We start from the raw sequence: 21,840 nt of genomic DNA, 5'->3' as shown, positions 1-21,840 counted from the left end.
GAGCCATATAGATGTCCCATCTTCTATATGGCTAGATGACAGAATATGTAATTCTATATAACAGAATTTCTCTGAACCATTTTGGAGAGGGGGTGAAAATCTGCAACTTAAAACTTTTTAATATTTTAAAAAATTTGTCACAGGAACATTAGAGACATAGAGGCAAACCCCAGAATTGTAAAGAAAAACGAATGTACTAAGAAATTTTCCGTGCTTGTGGAGGGAGAACCTAGACTCCTCCCTCACTGTGGGGTTGGGGAATGAGTGAAAGCCCAGCGCCTGGCACCCAGTGAAGGCAACTATTGTGATCTCCTAGGCTGGTGAAGGGGGGCTTGGTGCCCAAGGGTCTGGGAAGGGGCGGCTCGGCGTCCCTGCTGTATCCTAGGCGACAGGGTCTGGGCGAAAGGGTGGCGTGTCAAAGGCGGAGCCACAGGCCCCGCCTCCTCTCCTGCTCGGCGCGAGCTCAGGCTCCGCGTGGTTCTCCCAGCTAGCAGCTCGGACCCGGTGGTCCCGAGGCAGCTTCACCTCGGAGCGGCGCTGCAGAGAGAACGGCGAACCCCCAAGGGCTGATGACCTCTCCAAGGAAAAGAGCGAGGATCGCGCTCTGCGGGAAGAACTGGACTCCACCAGCTTCTGACAACCAGCCCGAGAGCCCCAAAGTCCCGAGCCGCAAGTGCGTGTCCCAGCACAGGTAGAGGTCGCCATCCGGCGCGCCATGGCCGCGCCCGCCCGCCGTCTGTGCCACATCGCTTTCCATGTGCCCGCGGGGCAGCCCCTCGCCCGGGACCTGCAGCGCCTCTTCGGCTTCCAGCCTCTGGCGGCGCGGAAGGCCGGCGGCTGGCGGCAGCTGGCCCTGCGCAGTGGCGACGCAGTCTTTTTGGTGAACCAGGGCGCGGGTCCCGGGGAGCCGCTGTACGGCCTGGACCCGCGCCACGCCGTGCCCAGCGCCCCGAACTTGTGCTTCGACGTGGCGGATGCAGAAGCCGCAGCCCGGGCGTTGGCCACGCGTGGCTGCCGCGTGCCGGTGCCACCTGTTAGCGTGAGGGATGCGCAGGGCTCCGCCACCTACGCTGTAGTCAGCTCGCCCGCCGGCAGTCTCAGCCTAACGTTGCTGGAGCGCACCGGCTACCACGGGCCCTTCCTTCCTGGCTTCGGGCCGGTGCCCGCCGCTCCTGGCCCCAGCTGGGTCAGCCACGTGGACCATCTGACCTTGGCCTGCAACCTCGGCAGTTCCCCCACACTCGCGCGCTGGTTTCACGACTGTCTGGGCTTCTGCCCCCTGCCGCTGAGCCCAGGTGAGGATCCAGAGCTGGGCCTCGAAGTGGCAGCAGGGCCCGGGCGTGGAGGACTGCGGCTAACCGCCCTGCAGGGTCCGCCAGGCAGCGTTGTCCCCACCCTCGTGCTGGCCGAGTCCCTGCCGAGTGCTGCCAAAGAACAGGACCAGGTGGAGCAGTTCCTGGCCCGGCACAGGGGACCGGGTCTGCAGCATGTGGGGCTGTATACGCAGAACATCATAGAGGCCACTGAGGGGGTGGCAGTAGCCGGTGGCCAGCTCCTGACTCCACCTGAGGCATACTACCAGCAGCCAGGAAAAGAGGACCAGATCCTAGCTGCAGGGCATGAACCTAGACTTCTGGCCCAACAGGGTATCCTGCTAGATGGCGATAACGACAAGTTTCTGCTTCAGGTCTTCACCAAGTCCCTTTTTGCAGAGGACACCTTCTTTCTGGAGCTGATTCAGAGGCAGGGGGCTACAGGATTTGGCCAGGGCAACATCAGGGCCCTGTGGCAGTCTGTGCAGGAGGAAGCTGCCAGGAGCCAGGAAGTCTGAATAGCTGGGTGCAGCTACTTGTCCTGCAGCTCTGGGAAGGTCAGCACAGGGCCTGCTGGAACTGGAGAACACTCACAAGAGGCCCAGCTAGTGAAAGGCTTTACCCTTTGGGGCCAAGGTGTCACCTGTCTCATCAGCACTTGCCAGAAGTTGAGTCACCAGGCACAAAAGAGATGGGATTTTTTTTTTTTTTTTTGAGTTAGAGTCTCACTCTGTCACACAGACTGGAGTGCAGTGGCACGCTCCCGGCCACCGCAGCCTCGACCTAGTGGGGCTCCGGCAATCCTTCTGCCTCAGCCTTCCAAGTAGCTGGAACTACAGACGTGCACTACCACACCTGGCTAATTTTTTTTATTTTATTGTAGAGATGAGGTCTTGCCAAGTTGCCCAGGCAGGTCTCGAATCCATGAGCTCAGGCAATCCACTCACCTCAGACTCCCAAAGCGCTGGGATTACAGGCTGAGTCACCGAGCCCAGCTAAGGTGAGATTTTTTTAAAACTCTAAAACATTTCCTACCTGCAGTCTGTAATACATATGCGAAATATAAAGAACAATGAAAGAATTGTATGTTCAGAAAATAGATCATAACCAGTACTTTTGAAGCCTCCTTTTGTCCTGATTCCCACACATCCCTCAAATTCTGTGATGAGCCTTTTGGTTTTCTGTATTGTTTCACAATAATATGTATCCCCAATATATCCATAAATAAAAAAAATTTTAAATAGAATAAACCCTTACCTGTGCTTCCCTCCTCCTAGAGAGCAACCACTGCTCAGGGAGAGGGGCTGGGTCAGCCACCTGCTTCAGTCAGAACTGCCCTGAGACCTAGACCTAGACGGTGTTGGGTTTCAGCCACTGGCAGGTGCTTTCTGCAGCTGTCATACTTCTCCCAAGGGATGGGGGAAGAGGGATCACTTTGGGCAGAACACCCCCATGCCTCATCTGCCCAGGGCTGGTTGGGAGCTCAGTCAGTGGAAGTCAGAAGGAAACAGGACTTCACCACTTTCTGGGTCCCTCATAGGTAAGTAGTTAGGGAGTAGGGAGAGGGTAGAAAGCTCTCTAAAATAACTACAAAAATAAGCACTTTATTAACAACAGTATAATCAGAGAGTAGAGGCTTCCAGAGGTATCACTGGGCTGCAGTATTGAGGCTGGGTGCATCAGTGGAGATGTGGGGCCGAAGGAACGTATCCAGGACTTGCTGACCCAGGCTGGGCTTTTTCCGGCTGGATGGAATGGATACCTGGGATCTTTTGGAACCCTGTGCAGAAATGGAAGGAGGGAGGCACTGATGAGAGTGCAGTAGAGACTCCTGCCACCCTCTTGTCCCCACTCTGCCAATCTAGCTCAGGTTCTAGCCTGAATGTTGCAGAGCTTTCAACCTGCCTCTAGTATCTGCCCCTTCTATCAACTCTCCAAAAGGCTGCCAGGGACTCTTCCTAAAATGCAAATTTGACTCCTCCCTCCTCCATCTAAAATACTTCAGCAGCCAGATGTTCACAACTGACTGACCTGAGCAAGCCCTGCTAGCTGCTAACCTCTCCAGCTAAGCTAAGTGCTCATGGCTCCTTGAGCACTGCAGACTGAATTATGCCCTGCTTTGCTCACAGGACTCTTGGATCTGGAAAGAATGTCCTCACTATTTCCCCTCCCAAATCTGAGGATGACTCATTTCTATGACCCAGATGACTAGATGCTTTCTCCAAGCAGCCTTTCCTGATCTTTGTCTCCCAGACAGAACTGATGGCTCCCCACTTCATATCCTACAAAACCTAGTAGACATATTTCACAACCTCTGACACAGGACTGCCCTCATCAATTTGCTTTGTCCTCCTGCCCTGCAACCATACTGCAAGATCCCCAGGTCAAGAACTATTCCTCTCCCTCCAGTGAAGCCTGGAATGAAGGATGTTCACCCAAACTCGTGTCAGTAAACTGAAAACCCGTGAATTCAGGCCTAGGGAGACACGGCTGGGTGAGGGCCAAGAGACTCACCTTGCAGGTCCCTGGTTGGTGGCCCTCATACACACAGAACACCTAGCCAAGAAGAGGGGGAGAGGACAGGGATGGCACCTTGTCCAAAAGAGCCAACTCCCTGTGTTCTGTCCTCGACTTCATGCCTAGCACTTCTGTTTAAAATACTCTTTTTCCCCCCATTTACGTAGTATTAGGTTCATGTAGAACATGTAAGAAACACAAAAAAACACAAGACAACAAAGGTAGTGCCTTTTTCATGGCGGTGGAGATAGCTGCGGTGTGAAATTCCTCCCGGGTCAGCCAGCGAGCGCCAGGTGGTGTGGTCACCGGGGTCTGCCCTTCCAGGGTCAGACCGTACACTTGATATGTCAGCTTGATGTGAGAGAAAGTGTGGACCACCTGGAGGAAGGGCCAAAGGGTTAAAACAGGCCTGTGGAAGTAGCCTCAAAAGCCATCATTCCTGGCCCCTCCACTGCTCACTCACCTCCCCGAGGTACCGGAGGTGGGTGGCCGGGAGGGGCCCAGCCCAACTCTGCAGTTCCTTCAGCAGGGCCTTGCGCTGATGCTGCTCTGAGGGCACCAAGGTCACAGATGGGAACTCCCACAGTCCTGCCAGTAGACCTGAGAGGGAAGGAAGCCAGGTATGAGTTGGACCTTAGCTGCTGACTCCTTCAGGCCTCCCTTGTTGCTCCTGCCACTACCCTCCATGCCCAGTATCAGGGTACCTGTGTTGGGCCTCTGCACCAGCAGAATTCGGGCACCCCCAAGGGCCTTGGGCTGCTCCAGAACACAGGTGGCAGAGCACTCCTCTCTGGGGGGCCTGCGGCTGGTTTTTCGAGGAAAGTTGGCCACTCCCAGGGTCTGGTCCCAGGGCTCAGAGGGAGGCGGGCACAGCTGACACTGTCCAGTGTTGGGAGCTGGGAACAGAGGTCCCAGAGCCCCACTCAGGCCAGGAGGTCTTAGGTGCCAAGCCCAGAGAGAAGGCCCTGGCCTGACTTTGCAGAATCTTACTCAGCTTATAGAAAGAACTGGAATGAGGTTTCCACATGCAGCTCCCTGACAGGGCTAGGCTGGGGTGGGGGCTAGGGCTAGCACTCACCACACTCCTCTACGTCAGGACTGCCCAGCAGGTTCTGTGAGGCTGAGAGCCGCTTACACTCCACCTGAGAGGCACAGGACATATGTCATGGGGCAGCGATCACTCCTTAGGCCCCCTGACTGCCCCTTGCCCAGTAGGCTCACTCTTTGGCGTGCCCGGCACAGGTTCTGCACAGGACACTGGCTGCAGAGTGGGCGCTGGGGGGTGCACACTGTGGCCCCCAGCTCCATGGCTGCTTGGTTGAAGTCCCCTGGCCGGGCTGGGTCCACCAGTTGCTGAGCTAGACGCCTACAAAAAGGAAACATCACTGTGAGCTAACGTCCCTTTGGAGATACCCCTTCCAACTACCCTCGTTGCCCTAATATCCTACCAGAGTAGCTGGGAGACAAGGGTGCTGCTGGGATCAGCACCGATGGCTCGGACACGGCACAGCACCCGTACTACATTCCCATCCACCACACCAGTAGCCTGGCACAGAGAAGCCCAGGAGTCATTGCACTGGGAGAAAGGAGGGTGGGCATGCACAAAGTGGGGGTGGGGTATGGGCTCACCTGGCCAAAGGCAATGGAAGCAATGGCCCCAGCTGTGTACCGCCCCACGCCAGGCAGGAGCCGCTGCAGGGTCTCTGCTGTGTGCGGCATGTGTCCCCCTAGCTCCTCTACCACCTGATTGGGATGGGAAAGTTCAGAATTACCATAGGAGGGTGGAAGGCCCTTGGGCTCCCACCCTGCTACCATCCCCTTACCTTCCGAGCTCCCTCCTGCAGCCGCCGGCCTCGAGAATAGTAGCCCAGACCAGCCCAGAGCTGATTCACCTCCTGTGGGTGGGAGTCAGAGGTCAAAGAGATCACTGGTCTATCCCTCAGTTGTCCCCATTTCCTCTACTCTAGGGTAACTCTCACCTCCAGGGAAGCACCGGCCAGGTCCTGCAGTGTAGGCCACTTCTACAGCCCAAGGCAGGCAAAGGAGACAAGGTCAAGGGTGAGGATGGTGGAGGAAGCCCTTGCTACATCCACCCCAAAATACCACTCTCATCTAATCCATGACCCTCTCCTTCCTCCCCTGGAGTCACCTGCATCCATCTGGTATAGTAGTTGATCACTGTGGCAACCTGGGTCTGCTGCAGCATGACCTCTGAGACCCACACTGGGGGAGAAGGGTTGGCATGAGGGCACTGTTGACAGGTCCTATTCCTACCCCACAGCCCCCAGACCTGAGGGCCTCCAGACTCAATGGCCCTGCTATCAGATGTACTGACCAGCATACGCCCGCCTGTTCAGATCCACTTCATCCTCTGCCTGTCAATGCAATCCCAGATGGGGAGTTAGTATGGAGGGGGCTGGGTGCCAGCCTCCCACCCCACCGTCTCTGTCCATTGCCTGCCTACCTGTCTTCTCCAGGGTAGGTCTCGCTTTTTTCGGTCATACCAGTTCAGCAGGCCCCTCCGGAAGGCTGTGACTTCCGCTGTGTCTCTGAAGAGATGGTATGGGGAGACGGAGGCCTCCACCTCTTCTGGCTGCCTGGCCAGGCCTGCTGGGGCCCCAGAATGCTCAGGAATCGTCTCTGCACAAACTGTATACCAGGTTCCTGGGACACGGAAGCCTGTGGCAGTGCATTCCCTCTTAGGGCATCCCCCTTCCTACTTAAGCTTTGGAGCAGGAATCAGACCAGAGATCTCTCACTGTTTGTGGCTATGGCCAAGTTTCTGCCCTTAATTTTATCAAGGTGGTACTGCTGGCTCCTTTGTCTCTGGGCCATAATGAAAACCTAGTAGTTTGAGCCAGGCATCATGTATATCTGCACAGGGCTTTCCTATTTACAAAATGCTTTCATGTTCATAAACTCATTTGATCCCATGAAAGCCATGTGAGGGAAGAAATACAGAAACTATTGCTCCATTTTACCGTAAGGAAGCAGCCATTCACAGCAATTATCCCAATGTCACACAGCAACACAGTCAGAATTAGACCCTTAATTAGTCTTTTAATGTCTTGATACCATGATTCTTTCCCAGCCTGAAACTGCCCTCTTTCATGGTCAATGAAAACAGCCCTGTGAGCCTTGAGCCATGATGGATTTCCTTACCATCAGGGGCAGAAGTCTTAGCCCGGCTACTGCTAAGGGCACATTTCTTCCTTCCCTCCTGGCTGGCTGCCTGCTTTCTGCGACCACTTCCCATAGCTGCTCGTGGCTTCCTCATGATGGCCTGGAACAGAAAGACCCAGCCAAAGTAGTCATACTGTGGCCACATCTTAAGGCCCTGGAGGGGTGATAGCCACCTCTATCCCTATACCATTTATACAGTATCTAGCTTTTCTCACTCTCATTATGCTCATGGGTTTGCTCTTGGCTGACTATGGCACTGAGGTACGACTAGTATGGCTGCTGAGCAAGTGGCTTGAGTAAAGCCCTGGAAACATGCAAAGACTAAGAAGCCAATGCTTGGATGGGTCAAGGACCAAAGCCTTCTGTTAGTGAGCACTCTCTGTAGCTCTGATGCTTATAGTGACTGTGTGTGAATAGTTGTTTAGGTGTGTCTGTGAGCATGGAGGTGGGAGGTTACTCTGCTTAGAGATGTATCATGGTTATGCTGAAACAGCCTTTAGTAGTCATACAGTCCAAAACCTTCGTTTTATAGAAAGGGGAAACTAAGGATCAGAGATGGGAAAAAAATTTGCCTGAGAACAGATGGCAGATCAGTGGAGAAGTAGAGATGAGCTATTTTTATTCCTAATCTTTTCCTGATGTAGTACATAGAGTTGGCTGACCATTAGTAATGAGAAAACACATCTGGTTGATCATCACTGCTCCCCGACTGTTCTTCTGGCCACCTCTTCTCTAACAGCTAAAAGCAGCTAACACTTAGTAAGTGTCAGACTCCTCGGAGAACTTTACTGGCTCTCTCACTCAATCTCCTGATTGACTCCATGAGGTATGTACTAGTATTACCTCCATTTTAGTTACGAAGAAACTGAAGCTTATAGAGATTAAGCAATTTGTTCTTTCAGATCCACACCCTGCATCTTACACTGTGCTATACTGCAGTCCTGGCAAAGCCTCTGCTTCTGACACTCTAGCCTCCTCTTCCTCAGGGTCCTGCTCCTCTAATTCCTTTCTACTACTGGGGCTCAGAAACTGATACCCCAAAATATGATGCTTTGACATACTGAACTGAAGAAGCCTTAAGGTCTCTTTGACAACCCCGCTTCCGAAATCAGAATGAAATTGCTCTTTGAAGTTCCTTTATCTTCTAAAGTCCAGAACTACCAAAAAGAATGATTGCTGCTTCTCTCCCTTCCTGTAAGACTAAGAACGTAACCACACCTAAAACAAACCTTTTACAAGATATAGTCTGTCTCTTAGGATTATACAAATTCCAAAGAAAACTATTTGCAGGTTAATCTCTGTTCCCAGAGTTATTCATTCTCCCTAGTAATCCTTTATTGCCCCAAAGACAATTCCTTTCTGACCAAAGTTCAATTCAGCTAATTAAAATACAAAATAAAACAATAGAATTTTGGCCAGGTGCAGTGTCTCACACCTGTAATCCCAGTAATTTGAAAGGTCAACTCTAAAGAGTCCCTTGAGCAGGGACAACATAGTGAGACCCTGTCTCTCTCTAAAAAAAAAAAAAAAGGCCTGGCTCAAGCCTGTAATCCCAGCACTCTGGGAAATTGACTCAAGAGGACTGCCTGAGCTCAGTAGTTCCAGTTCAGCCTGGGCAACTTGGTGAGGCCTTGTCTCTGTAATAAACCAAATATAAGCCGGACATGGTAGCTTGTGTCTATAGCTCCAGTTACTTGGAAGGCTGACGCAGAACAATTGCCTGAGCCCAGCAGGTTGAGGCTGCGATGGCCATGAGCGTGTCACCGCACTCCAGCCTAGGCAACAGAGTGAGACTCGACTCCAAAAAAAAAAATTCCCTTTTTCCCCCCATGTATACATTAATACATTTGTATACCTTTTATCCAATTAATTCACCTTTTGTGAGTTGATTTTTCAGCAAACCTTCAGTGCACAATGGGAAAGTGTTTTCTTTGGCTCCTATACAACCAAGACCCATGTTCTTCCTTCTCTTCAAAAACTTCCTTCCAAACTCTTACTTACATATTTCATTCTACAATCCATTCTCCAAAAAACAAAGCAACCTTCCTTCACTTCCTTTTTATTTTTTTATTTTATTTTATTTTTTGAGTTGGAGTCTCACTCTGTTGCCCAGACTGGAGTGCAGTGGCCGCTCCCGGCCACCGCAGCCTCGACCTGCTGGGCTCTGGCGATCCTTCCGCCTCAGCCTTCCAAGTAGCCGGAATTACAGGCATGCGCTACCACGCCCGGCTGATTTTTTGATTTATTGTAGAGATGAGGTCTTGCCAAGTTGCCTAGGCGGGTCTGGAACCCGCAGGCTCAGGCAATCCACTCACCTCAGCCTCCCAAAGGCGCGGGATTACAGGCTGAGCCACCAAGCCCGGCTACTTTTTTATTTTTTGAGTCAGAGTCTCACTCTGTCACTCACAGTCACCACAGTCTTGACCTGCTTGGGCTCAGGCGATCCTTCTGCCTCAGCCTTCCAAGTAGCTGGAACTACAAGCATGCGCTACCATGCCTGGCTTATTTTTTGACTTATTGGTCTCACCAAATTGCCCAGGCTGGTCTCGAACCCCTGAGGTCAAGCAGTCCTCTCGCCTCAGCCTCCCAAAATGCTGGAATTACAGGCTTGGGCCACCGCGCCCGGCTGTTGTAGCTCTAATACCAATTGAAATTTCACATTCACATGATTCTTTTTTGTTGTTTTTTTGTTTGTTTTTTTGAGTTGGAGTCTCACTCTGTCATCCAGGTTGGAGTGCAGTGGCATGTTCATGGCCACTGCAGCCTCGACCTGCTAGACTCTGGCGATCCTTCCTCCTCAGCCTTCCAAGTACCTGGAACTATAGGCGTGCGCTACCATATCTGACTTATTTTTTTTTTATTTATTATAGAGACGAGGTCTCACCAAGTTGCCCAGGCTGGTCTTGAATCCCTGAAATCAAGCAATCCTCTCACCTCAGCTGGGATTACAGGCTTGAACCACCACGCCTGGCCTCATGTATTCCTCCACTGCAGCTCTAATACCAATTGCAGTTTCACTCTCACATGTGATTCTTTTTTGTTGTTTTTCTGAGTTGGAGTCTCACTCTGTCGCCCAGGCTAGAGTGCAGTGGCATGCTCATGGCCACTGCAGCCTTGACCTGCTGGGCTCTGGCGATCCTTCTGCCTCGGCCTTTCAAGTAGCTGGCACTACAGGTGCACGCCACCACTCCCAGCTAGTTTTTTTTTATTTATTGTAGAGAGGAGGTCTCGCCAAGTTGCCCAGGCTGGTCTCGAACCCCTAGGCTCAGGCAATCCTCTCACCTCCGTCTTCCAAAGTGTTGGGATTACAGGTATGAGCCACCATGCCCGACTCACATGTGATTCTTTTGGTCAGTGTCCACTTGACTGTAAAAAACTACATGAGTGCAAGAACTGAGTCTGTTTTGTTAACTATTTGGTCCCACACTCAGTGCCAGGCAAATTTTACGCAATAAATACTTGTTAAATGAATTACTGGGATGGGAGATGGTCAAAGGAGATTTTCCCTTTTTAAGGATGGGAGAAATCCAAGCAGCTCCCCATAATGATGAAAAGGACACAGCAGAGAGAAACATTTAAGATGAACTAGAAACAATGAGTAACAAGGAGAAAGGGTAGGTAAGCCACAAAGGAGATGGGAACTGGATTGCCTGGAGAGGGACTGGTCTCCAGTAGGAACACCTCATGGTCATATTCAATTACCCTCCAGGTCAGTTACACTCCCTGGAATTGCCTTATAATTTGTCCATTCCTCGCCATCCCTACTCCGGGAACTTTGATTCAAATCTAGATTATCACTTAATTGGATTATTTGAAGGGCTTCCCTGCTCTAACCCCTTTACAGTCTCATACAGTGCCTCACTCCCTGCCTCTTTCACTTCCGGAAGAGCACTGAGCTCTCTCGCCATCCTCTCTGGGAATTTGCCTACTCCCAGAACACCCTTCTTTCTCCCACAGCGCCTCTCTCCTAGCCTAACTCCTAAGAGTGCTTTAAGCTCTGCTCAGGCAGCGCCACCTCTGGGAAGCCCAACTGCCCACCATCCGAGCCACGCTGCCGAAGACAGCAGAACACGGAAGCCCCACGCTCCCGCGGGGGGTTGCGGAAAGAAAAGATTACCTCCCGCGCAGTCTCCGGCGCGCTGCTTCGGCGCACTCCAGGGGGCGTGGCTCCGGCCAATCGCGGAGGCGAGCCGACCGCACCAGCCAATAGGTTCTTAGCGCGCGCCGGGGTCCTCCCCGGGGCCAGGGCCCGGAGTTCTGAACGGAAGTCGGACCCCTCGGCCACCCCAAGGGCGAGACCCCGCCCCATCCCCGACGGCCCGAACCGCCCCAGGAGACTAAGCGGAAGTCCCGCGTACCAACAGAAGACTCCGACGGGAGACGCGCAGCGTCATGGCCGCCGACAGTGACGATGGCGCAGCTTCAGCTCCAGCAGCCTGCGACGGTGAGCGGTTTCCCAGGGGTCGCCTTAAAAGCCTGTGCGCCCCGGGGGAGAGGAAGGCCTCGGGCTCATAGTTCTAGAGACAGACCTCCAGCTTCAGAAGACCGGCTTCTTCTGCCTGAACCGGCCACGAGGAGACTACAAGTCCCGGTGTGCACCGCGGCTCGGGCTGCAAAAGCCTGGATTGTTGGAAGCCTGGGGTGTCGGGAGATGTAGTCTGGAGCTCATAGCTGGTAATAGTGGTGATTCAGTTCGGTGGAGAGGGTTGAGCGTTGTGGGCCAAGGAAGTAGGTCATATTGGGAACTCTGGCTTGGGGTATTATTTATCAGATTCTGGGGCAGAGTGGAAACTGTCGCTTATGGCTGCTGGGGCAACATGAAAACAGTAGTATGGATCCTTGTGGGATATTAAGGGAGCTGAAATCCCCAAGCCCAGTAAAAATAATTCCTGCAGGACGTGAGGAAAAAAACCTCAAAGTCCGTCTAGTCCAGCTTTCTCCTCTACAGATTGTGATGCCGAAAGGGGTAAGTAACATTGCCAGACTCATATAAGACCCAGGCTTCCTCTCCCCAAATGCAGGGCACTGTCCACTCCAAGGCCTGTGCATAGAACATGTAGGATACAAAGGCTTAAGGGAAACTGCTCCTCCTCACCACCACCACCATGGCCTGGCTTGATGTCTGTTTCCCTGGGCCCTTGCCTGAGCATGAACATCCATTGCTCTCCTTACCCCCAGGTGGTGTCAGCAAAAGCACAAAATCTAGGGAGGAGCTAGTAGTCCAGGTTCCTGTAGTGGATGTGCAAAGCAACAACTTCAAGGAGATGTGGCCATCCCTCCTACTGGCCATAAAGACAGCTAACTTCGTGGCTGTGGACACGGTAAGAGTTGGGAAACAAGGAATGCAGGTGGTTGTAAAGGGGCTAGTGCTGGGGACCTGTTACAACACTCCTTTACCTACCCATAGGAGCTGAGTGGGCTTGGGGACAGAAAGAGTTTGCTGAACCAGTAAGTATAAGCCCTGTTCTCTTTAGTCCCAGGCCTCAACTGTGGAATGGGAGGGTCCCCATCATGGGTGGTTTGGGTCCTTCATGAGGCCAACTCTCAGCCATAGCCACCCCAAACCCAACCCCAAGGTGCATCGAGGAACGGTACAAGGCCGTGTGTCATGCTGCCAGGACTCGTTCTATCCTCTCCCTGGGGCTCGCCTGCTTCAAGCAGCAGTCAGAAAAGGTATGGACTGATCTCACCCCCATCCCAGGTCTGGCTGCAGGGAGGAGGGCTGAGATCCTGGGAACATCTGGTATGAGGCTTTTTCCTGGATCTTGATGCAGCAGATCCTCTTTTTCTCCCAGGGTGAACATTCCTACCTGGCTCAAGTGTTCAATCTTACCCTGCTGTGCATGGAGGAGTATGTCATAGAACCAAAGTCTGTGCAGTTCCTGGTACAGCATGGCTTCAACTTCAACCAGCAGTATGCCCAGGGCATTCCCTACCATAAGGGCAATGACAAGGTAGGCTTCTAGCTTACTCAGCCTTGAGTCTGCTATTCTGTGACTTCATTTTTTCCTGCCTTTGATTGGATGCCTGGGGAGAATCTGCTTCTTAGGGAGCTTGGGGAATCACTGTTGGCAGGGCTGGGGAAACAAGACTGATATGAGGGTGGGTGATATTGGGATAGGTAGAGAGAGAGAACTTTCCAGGTGCGGGAGTCTGGGATGTGTCCTGTGGAAGAGATTCTAAGGAGGACTCTGTCCTTCCCAGTGACCCTTTTACTTCCACCTAGGGTGACGAGAGCCAGAGCCAGTCAATACGGACTCTGTTCCTGGAGCTAATCCGGGCCCGCCGGCCCCTGGTACTGCATAATGGGCTTATAGACTTGGTTTTCCTGTACCAGAACTTCTATGCACACCTGCCTGAGAGTCTGGGAACCTTCACTGCAGACCTATGTGAGATGTTCCCAGCAGGCATTTATGACACCAAATACGCTGCTGAGTTTCATGCCCGCTTTGTGGCCTCCTACTTAGAATATGCCTTCCGGAAATGGTGAGGAAATGGTTGAGGGGAAGGGGTGGAGCCTAATACAAACCTATTTCATTGACTTAAGATATTTATTGAGCTCTTACCATGTGCCAGGCACTGTTTTAGGTGCTGAGGATTCAGCAGTGAACAAAACAGACAAAAAAAACCTGCTCTAATGGAGCTTATATGCTAGTGGAGCAATTCCTTCTTGCGCTGTTGCAGTGAACGAGAAAATGGGAAGCAGCGGGCAGCTGGCAGCCCACACCTCACCCTGGAATTCTGCAGCTATCCTCCTAGCATGAGGGCCCACATTGACTACCGCTGCTACATGGCCCCTGCAACCCACCGCCCTCATCCCACCAGCGTCTGTGACAAATTCTCGGTGAGAGCACCACCCGTTTCCTGGGCGAGGGGAGATTCTGATGCCTGGAACCCCTTTGTAAGTCTCTTTCCCACTTCTAGGCCTATGGCTGGTGCCCTCTGGGACCACAGTGTCCTCAGTCCCATGATATCGACCTTATCATTGACACTGATGAGGCTGTGGCAGAGGACAAGCGGCGACGGCGACGACGTAGGGAAAAACGGAGGAGGGCTTTGTTGAACCTGCCTGAGACACAGACCTCTGGGGAAGCTAAGGATGGTCCTCCCAAGAAGCAGGTGTGTGGGGATAGCCTTAAGGCTGAGGAAACTGAACAGAAGGTGGCTGAAGATGAAACTAGGAACCTGCTTCACTCAGATCAAGGTCACAAAAATGACTTGAAGATGGAGCTTAAGGCAGCAATGCCTGAAACAGCTGACATGGCTACCACAGAAGTATCAAGGAGTCAAGCCAGTGCTAACCCAGTGCCTGGGGATGGGTTGCACCGGGCTGGTTTTGATGCCTTTATGACAGGTTACGTGATGGCCTATGTGGGAGTGAGCCAGGGACCCCAGCCTTGCAGCTCTGAACCCTGGCTCCCTGAATGCCACAATAAGGTATATTTGAGTGGCAAAGCTGTACCTCTTACAGTGGCGAAGAGCCAGTTCTCTCGTTCCTCCAAAGCCCACAACCAGAAGATGAAGCTGGCTTGGGGCAGCAGCTGACTCAACTTCTACCTAGCACTTGGGTAAACAGAGATGTTTGAGTCCCTCTGGCCTATAAATATCAAACTTTCAACTATTACTGAGATTGGGGGAGGGAGAGTAGTTCTGGTCCTGGTCCTGGTCCTGGTCCTGGCAGAGATACCATTGCATTGCCTTGGACTTCCTCCTTTACCCCAGAGGCTGAGGTACAAGTACAAGTAAGAAGGCTGACCAGCACCTGTAACACCGACTTTATTTATTTTTAAATCTGAAAGTGTTTTGGGAAAGTTTAAAAAAAAAAAATCAACAGAAACAAGTTACGAAAATATTTGACCAGCTTCATCTTTGGTTATTTCTTATTGCTGCTCTGTAAGGACAGACTGTTCCTGAAGCTCCAGCCATAGCAGGAAGGGAAGAAAATCTGTCCATGTATAAACCATTTAACCAATTAAGTGTACCACGTTGACAAATACATAGAGCAGGCCCTAAGGCCTACAAAATCAGCCCCACTCCCAACCACAAAGTTGAAAGTCTTATGGGGCAGAACATTAAGACTTTTATAAATATGAAAATAGATTAATCAACTGGAAAAGGTCTTTGAATAGGTTAGGTAACAGCCAGGACCACCATGCTGCCTTGCCCTCCCCTTGCATAGAAATGTAGTGACGTGGTCTGACCATGCAGTAAGTGCAAACAACAATTGTTCAAGTGTCTTAGGCATACTGGCAAGAAGCACCCCAGTCTTCAGGTCTGGGAAACAGCCGTGCCCTTTATGGCCTCCTAGTCAGCTCCATGTTCCATCTAGTAGCTTATATGCCCCAAGAAAGGGCAAGAGACACATCTGGGTTGGGAAAAGAACCAGGGTAATAGCTGCCTGCCAGCTCAACCTAGAACTAGAAGTCCTCTGGTCCTGTCTAGGGAAGTGCACTGCGGGGTCTAGTGGGAGCCAGAGCTCCTTTGCAGGATTTCAGAGGCTTAGTATCAGCTGCTGGCCCTAACTAGGAAGGCCTCTCACTACTACAACCCCTCATACAAAGACAGTAGGTACTGGAAGCCCAAAAGTTGAGCCTGCTTGGCCTAGCTTGCCTGCTCTGTGGGCTCCAGGGATGAGTCAAGGCTGTGCACCAAGGGGGCTGTATGGCTTCAGCTGGAAGTCTATCCCCAGGGTAGTGACGCAGGGACTAACCCCTCTCATCCATTTGTTCTCCGTGGGTTTGCAGGCCTATGCCTGAGATGGAGGAGGAGGCTGGAGCCAAGCCTCTTGGCCTTTCTTCTTCTACCTCCATCTCCTCAGAGGCACCTGCAGGGCATGGACTGGTCCCCTGTGGCCTGGGCCCAAAACCATTTTCTTCCTGTAGATTAGAGCAGTCCATGGCCTCATGGGCTGGAGCAGCTGATAGGGCAGATGCCCGGAATGGCGGGATCTCTTTTACTCTGTACTTGAGACTACTTAGGCGTGGTGGGGGCCCATCAGATAGCGATTCTTCCCGGCTCACAAATGGACAGGCTTCTTGATGCAAAAACTCGGGCGAGCCAGGCAAGGAACGCCAGCGGCGGGCAGGTGGGGCCGAGGGCTCTTGCCAATCAGCCAGAGGCATAGTTCCGGGCCCCGGTGCATCCAGGTCAAATACCAGGGAGATGACAGACTTGCTGGGCAGGTCAAAGAACTTGATCTTGCCACCCTTGAGGTCCTGGCGAGCACTGAAAGGGTTGACTTTGGGGGCACGGGCAACACCATCTCGTGGCTGGTAGTAGGGGTCCAAGACGCTCACTGTACGTGGAGGCTTATGGGAGAAGATGTCTGATTGGCTTCGAGACAGCCAAATGGTACGCCTGGGGCGTGGTGACTTGGGGGGGATCTTGTCTTCCAGTGAACTCAGTCGCTTCACCCCAGGCACTTTCTCCAAGAGTCCTGAAGAAGAGCAAGTTAAGTTTGGGTTACTCTGATCAGTCATAACATTGAAGCAGCACTTACTGCAAAGTGTTTTCACTCGCAAAAGCAAAGTAGGCATTTTCAGCAAGGAAGAAACAGTGAAGGGAAACAATATGCCAAGCCACAACTATTAAAGAGGCTGGTACTTTTTCCATCATCTCGTTTCCCTCCCCATAGCTTCTGGACTTGGGATCTCACGATCACAGCACAAGAGGGGAAGGGCCCACATCCTAATTTCTTTTGTCCCTTTGGGATTAGAATGGATGCTCTGGTCTAATCTCTTACCCTTGGCCATAGGCTGCAGCTTTCTGTCTGTCTCCTGCTCTTCTTCCTGTAGGCGACTCAGAATTTCCTCCAGGGTCTTCCCGATCTCCACAAAGGATGGGCGCAGTTTGGGGTCCATCTGTAGGCATCCACACCAGCTATTAGTTCTGCCCTTCGTCTCCCACCCAAAGGATGGCATTTGAGTCTGTTTCTGACATCTTTTAAGATTCAGATGTGCAGCTAACAGATCTTTCCTGAAGTCTCTAAACATGAGGGTGATCCCCAGGGCTAAGGTCAGGGAAGATGCTATTGTTTACCCTCCCTATCTCAGTCCCCTTTGTGTGTGTCTTATCACCCTGTTGGCACAGAACCCTCCAAAGGTATGTTCACATTGGTCTATTCTTTTCTTGAGTTCTGCTGCTAATGTGTTTCTGGGAGGTACCTGAACAAAGTCCAGCTACCCTCTTGGTCCAGCCCCAGAGCTGAATCATGTAGGCTAATAGCCTTTTTCATGTACCTCAGGTCAGTAGGATCCACAGCACAACAATAAAACCTTGCCAGAGCTCTATCAACACCCAAGGCAAGGGGTGGTGGATCTATCCTGCAAGCTGAGGAACAAATAATACAAAGAAATATTTTTCTTTCCTTGGACCAGGACACTGGAGAGCCTGGCCAGGTCCCAAGGGGAGGAGGAGGAGGTATGGTTGCTGTCACTCCAGTAAGAATGAGGCCCCTCATGAAGCTAATTAGCATCCTCTCCCTATAGTCCTGACCAGGTGGAAGAGGTTCAGCCAGCCCCCTAACCAAAACGGGGAGACTCACATTACAACAGTTGAAGGTAAGCTGCAGAAAGTCTGGGGGACAGTCTCCCACCATGTGCTGGAACGCGTCGTAGTCCAGCCCGAAGTTCTGTGGATGAGTATGGTGGGGAGGGTATAGGGGACATGGGTAGACATGTCATTAGCTTCAAACAGCACCATCCCAGTGCCACTGGTCCCCATGCTTGCAGCTCACCTCTGTGCGGGGAAGATAATCCGGATCAGCCTGGATCCGGGCGATGATCTCACAGAGGATGATACCATAAGAGAACACATCCGCCTGGTGGGTAGTCAGACTTTGGTTTCCCTCTCAGTGAGGTGAGGAGTGGAGTATCTGCCCCCCCATGTCTAACAGCATCCATATTTCATTCAAGTCAGTCACTGGTCAGCTGCCTAGGTACTAGCCCTGCTCTTGGCAGGAACACCCTGAACATAAAGGGTGATCCTGGACACGTTCTGCGATTCTAAGGAGAACCAGGCCTTGAGATCCTCCAGACTTACCTTCTCATTGTAGGGCTCATCTCGGAGAACCTCAGGTGCCATCCAAAAGGGTGATCCCACTACAGCCAGCTTCTCACTCCCTGTGCTGTAGTAGGGCGAGATGATACAGAAAATGAGCTTGCCATGGGCTGGTACAATGGGATCTTTTGACCACTGGGAATTCCTCTCCCCCAAGAATGGGTACAGACTAGGACTGACCAAATTTAAGGAGCTGAGGTTGAGCTGTGACCAGTTCCTGGTCTCTGGGAAGGAGACTAGAATTTTTCTCTTAGCTTCAGCCCCTCCTTGGACCCAGCATCCATTAGGGCTACATACCTGACATCAGGGATCTTCTCAGCCAGGCCAAAGTCAGCCACCACTGCAGAGTAACCATTCTCATCCCTCTTTATCAAACAGTTCTAGGGTTCCCAAAGAAGAAAAGAAGATAAAGAAGATACTATGGCTCAGAAGTGGGGATCAGCTAGCCATAGAGTTACCACCTGCTCCCTCCCTTTCTATCACAGGGCACCTCTTCTCCTTGGTGAACCACACTTTTTTAATTTTTTTTTTGAGTTGGAGTCTCACTCCATCACCCAGACTGGAGTGCAATGACCGCTCCAGCGATACTTCCGCCTCAGCCTTCTGAGTAGCCGGAACTACAGGCGCCACCATGCCTGGCTAATTTTTGATTTATTGTAGAGATGAGGTCTCGCCAAGTTGCCCAGGTGGGTCTCAAACCTGCGGGCTCAGGCAGTCCACTCACTTCGGCCTCCCAAAGCATGGGATTACAGGCTGAGCCACCGAGCCTGGTCGGTGAACCACACTTTTAGTCTGGCCTTAGTGTCACATATGGGAGCTCTAAGACAACCAAGTGAGATGAGTTAGTCCTGAGTCTTGGGTGGCTAGGATTCACTTCATACTCCAGACAGTTATATGCCTGTCTTTGCTTTCTAAGGGTTAGGCATCGTTTTAAGTGCCAGAGGTATCTAAGTGAACAAAACCAAAACCTTTGTCCTCTTGGAGCTTACAATATAGCAGAGGAAGACAGTCCCTGATCTTCCTTCCTTCTTCCTCAGAATGCAGAGATCAAACCATAGGAAATGTATCCAAGTCTATAATTTTACTCTCACAGCATCACAACCAGCTTGCTCTCTGACATTGAAAATCTATGATCTGGGCTGGGCTCGGTGACTTAGCCTGTAATTACACCACTTTGGAAGCCCGTGGGTTTGAGACCAGCCCAGGCAACTTGGCAAGACCTCATCTCTACAATAAATCAAAAAATTAGCTGGTGTGGTAGCGCACGCCTGTAGTTCTAGCTACTTGGAAGGATTGCCAGAGCCCAGCAGGTGGATGCTGGGGTGGCTGTGAGTGTGCCACTGCACTCCAGCCTGAGTAACAGAGTGAGACTCCAACTCAAAAAAAAAGAAAAGTCTATGATCTGGCCTGGTGTGGTGGTTCAAGCTTGTAATCCCAACACTTTGGGAGGCTGAGGCGAGAGGATTGCCTGAGTCCAGGGGTTCGAGACCACCATGGGCAACTTGTCGAGACCCTGTCTCTACAGTAAATAAATTTTTTAAGAAGGTTGATTTAACAAGCCTGAACAGGCCCTTCAAGCCTTTGCCTTTGCTTATACTGTTCCTTTCCATTAGAAATATTCTACCCCGCCCAAAAAAGAAATATTCTCCCAATTATCCTAAAATATCCATAAGAAAATTTTATGTGTGTGTGTTTTTTTTTCTTTTTTCTTTTTTTTTTTCTTTTTTGAGTCAGAGTCTCACTCTGTCGCCCAGGCTGGAGGGCAGTGGCATACTTCTGGCCACCGCAAGCCTCAACCTGCTGGGCTTAGGCGATCCTTCCGCCTCAAACTTCCAAGTAGTTGGAACTACAGGTGCACAACACCATTCTTGGCTAATTTTTTGATTTATTATAGAGACAAGGTCTCACCAAGTTGCCCAGGCTGGTCTTGAACCCCTGGGCTCAGGCAATACTCTCGCCTTGGCCTCCCAAAGTGCTAGGATTACAGGCTGAGCCACCACGCCCAGCCAATTTTATGTCTTTTAAAGTAAGCTATCTTTTCAGCCCTGACCTCAACCCCTCCACCTCTCCCCCTCTCATCTCAACTCCTTTAGCTCCTCCTCTATGCCACTTCCTCTGTCTATCCAGAGAGGCTGTGAGTTTCTCAGGAGCAGATCCTAGTTTGAGCCTTTCCCTTCCTCACAGTATTCAATTCACGGGAGAGGCTGAGGGCATGCTCACTGAACAAATGTTGCTGTCTTCTGAGAAAGGGTGAACCCAAATGACTTGTAAATAAGCACAAAGCAGCAACCAGCTCTCCCCAAATAGCTGCCTTCAAAATCGTCCTACACCACTCTGGCTCAAGAGGCACCTCACCCCACCCCCCTTCCTCCAGAGGCTGCAGAGACCAGGGATCCCTGGCTCACAGAAACATTTCTGGAGCCAGCAAGGCCCTATCTGACCCAAACCAGCCCTTCCTCCTTGCCAGCCTTGGCATCTAGTTGCTAAGACATTGCCAAGTTACCTCCTGCTTGCTTCCATCAGGTACAAATCAATCTCATACTTTGGCCTTGACATGATAATAGTATTCCCTTTCCCCAAGCTGGAAGAAGCCTGTGATTTCATCACATCTACCCTGGATCCCAGGTAGATATGCATCATCGCTGGCTTCTAAGCAGGACAGTCCTGTGCTTGTCCTGGCTTTCACTCTCCCATCAGTCAGCTGGCTCAGCACCCCTGGCTCCTTGATGTTTGACTGTCTGTGAGAAGATGTGCCCTAGGCCAGCCTGCCTATTAGACAGCCAAAGGCCCAGCGATAGGACACCAACCTGGGAGGCAGTTGCAGCTCAGATCTGTCTCCTATTTCCCCTCCTAGACCACTTTTAAATGAAAGCCTTGCTTAGAGTAAGCAGTAAGACAGATCCAGTCAGACTTCCCTGAGGCAAGAGGAGACCTTTTCACGTTCAAAAAGCAGCCCAGGCACTGCTGCCGCCTGGTTCCAGTTGTTCTTTGTCTTCACCCCTATCATAATACATCACACTGCAGCAGAGTGACTTACATGTTTGTCTCTTCAAGGGCAGGGAATGATCCCATTCATCTCTGTATCTCTAAACCAGCACAGACACATAGAAGGAGCTTGGTAAAAGTTTGTTAAATGAAAATTTGGTCTAATGACTAAAGCAACTGAGCTTCTCTTAAAAGTATGTTTCAGATATACTAATCATACTTTCGACTCTCCACGGTAATAATTGAGTTGACAAGGATCTCAAAAGGGTGGCCATGGATCCACTTCCTGGAAACCCACACGAATTCTTCAGAAGCAGTACAATCAGTATTGACACTGAATAAAACCACCTGAGTGGAGAAATGCCAAGTCTATTTGTTTATTCTATGCTAAAACTACTTTCTGCAACAACACAAAAGGTTTTCAATGTTTCATTACATCTTTCCCCTTACCCCCAATAAATTCACTCCACAAACCAAGTTAGGATCAGGCAGGAAAAGACTGACTCTACAGCTCAAGAAAAGTTCTTTTCACAGCATAGGGAAATCAGTGACTCCCTCCATGATTACTCTCCTACATGCTTCAGGGACTGCTACAACCCAAGTCTCTTAGAAGATTAGCTCTTTTGTGGTGATGTGTGCCATCCCTTGCCCTCAGTCCTATCATGTGATCCCATACTTTTACTATTGCTCTTGTGTAAAGACCTGTTCACTTCTCTCTCTCCACAACTACAGTAGGAACCCATGGAGGGTACAGATTGGATTCTAGTCACTTCTTTTTTTTTTT

General features: G+C 51.2%; 4 protein-coding genes across 11 annotated transcripts in view; 2 read left to right on the top strand and 2 right to left on the bottom strand.

Moving 5' to 3' along the window:
• The first annotated feature begins 715 nt into the window (after positions 1-715).
• Positions 716-1,831, top strand: HPDL (4-hydroxyphenylpyruvate dioxygenase like). The gene has a single exon (XM_008057432.1). The coding sequence runs from the start codon at positions 716-718 to the stop codon at positions 1,829-1,831; it is 1,116 nt and encodes a 371-aa protein (XP_008055623.1).
• Positions 1,832-2,897: 1,066 nt separating this feature from the next.
• Positions 2,898-11,626, bottom strand: MUTYH (mutY DNA glycosylase). 6 transcript variants are annotated; one of them, XM_008057422.1, is made up of 16 exons: positions 11,372-11,626; positions 6,993-7,113; positions 6,295-6,479; positions 6,166-6,205; positions 5,980-6,053; positions 5,810-5,851; positions 5,654-5,725; positions 5,460-5,573; positions 5,279-5,376; positions 5,052-5,196; positions 4,909-4,972; positions 4,535-4,726; positions 4,294-4,430; positions 4,059-4,208; positions 3,828-3,869; positions 2,898-3,093 (listed from the first exon to the last, which is right to left on the bottom strand). In XM_008057422.1, exons 1-16 carry the CDS (start codon positions 11,405-11,407, stop codon positions 2,962-2,964), a joined length of 1,644 nt encoding a protein of 547 aa, XP_008055613.1. In that variant the 5' UTR covers positions 11,408-11,626; the 3' UTR covers positions 2,898-2,961. The 6 variants fall into 6 exon arrangements, with proteins under 6 accessions (XP_008055613.1, XP_008055614.1, XP_008055615.1 ...); XM_008057423.1 differs by having other exon boundaries at positions 6,295-6,470; XM_008057424.2 differs by having other exon boundaries at positions 6,295-6,440.
• Positions 10,840-14,986, top strand: TOE1 (target of EGR1, member 1 (nuclear)). 3 transcript variants are annotated; one of them, XM_008057429.2, is made up of 8 exons: positions 10,840-11,457; positions 12,192-12,334; positions 12,421-12,461; positions 12,590-12,686; positions 12,809-12,967; positions 13,240-13,499; positions 13,698-13,857; positions 13,938-14,870. In XM_008057429.2, exons 1-8 carry the CDS (start codon positions 11,406-11,408, stop codon positions 14,556-14,558), a joined length of 1,533 nt encoding a protein of 510 aa, XP_008055620.1. In that variant the 5' UTR covers positions 10,840-11,405; the 3' UTR covers positions 14,559-14,870. The 3 variants fall into 3 exon arrangements, with proteins under 3 accessions (XP_008055620.1, XP_008055621.1, XP_008055619.1); XM_008057428.2 differs by lacking the exon at positions 10,840-11,457 and having other exon boundaries at positions 11,992-12,334; positions 13,938-14,986; XM_008057430.2 differs by lacking the exons at positions 12,192-12,334; positions 12,590-12,686 and having other exon boundaries at positions 11,210-11,457; positions 13,938-14,986.
• The window catches only part of TESK2 (testis-specific kinase 2), a gene marked incomplete at its 5' end in the record, with an annotated part of 12,462 nt that continues 5,394 nt past the window's right edge, over positions 14,773-21,840 (bottom strand). The window contains 6 exon segments of the mRNA XM_008057431.2: positions 14,773-16,449; positions 16,756-16,873; positions 17,557-17,643; positions 17,749-17,832; positions 18,054-18,138; positions 18,369-18,451. Coding sequence (XP_008055622.2) covers positions 15,719-16,449; positions 16,756-16,873; positions 17,557-17,643; positions 17,749-17,832; positions 18,054-18,138; positions 18,369-18,451 — 1,188 coding nt within the window.

This window comes from Carlito syrichta, unplaced genomic scaffold, assembly GCF_000164805.1.
Source record: "Carlito syrichta isolate Samal-C Ts95f unplaced genomic scaffold, Tarsius_syrichta-2.0.1 Scaffold303010, whole genome shotgun sequence".
In the NCBI taxonomy this organism is placed as follows: domain Eukaryota; kingdom Metazoa; phylum Chordata; class Mammalia; order Primates; family Tarsiidae; genus Carlito; species Carlito syrichta.
This window is presented reverse-complemented; position numbering and strand designations above follow the sequence as displayed.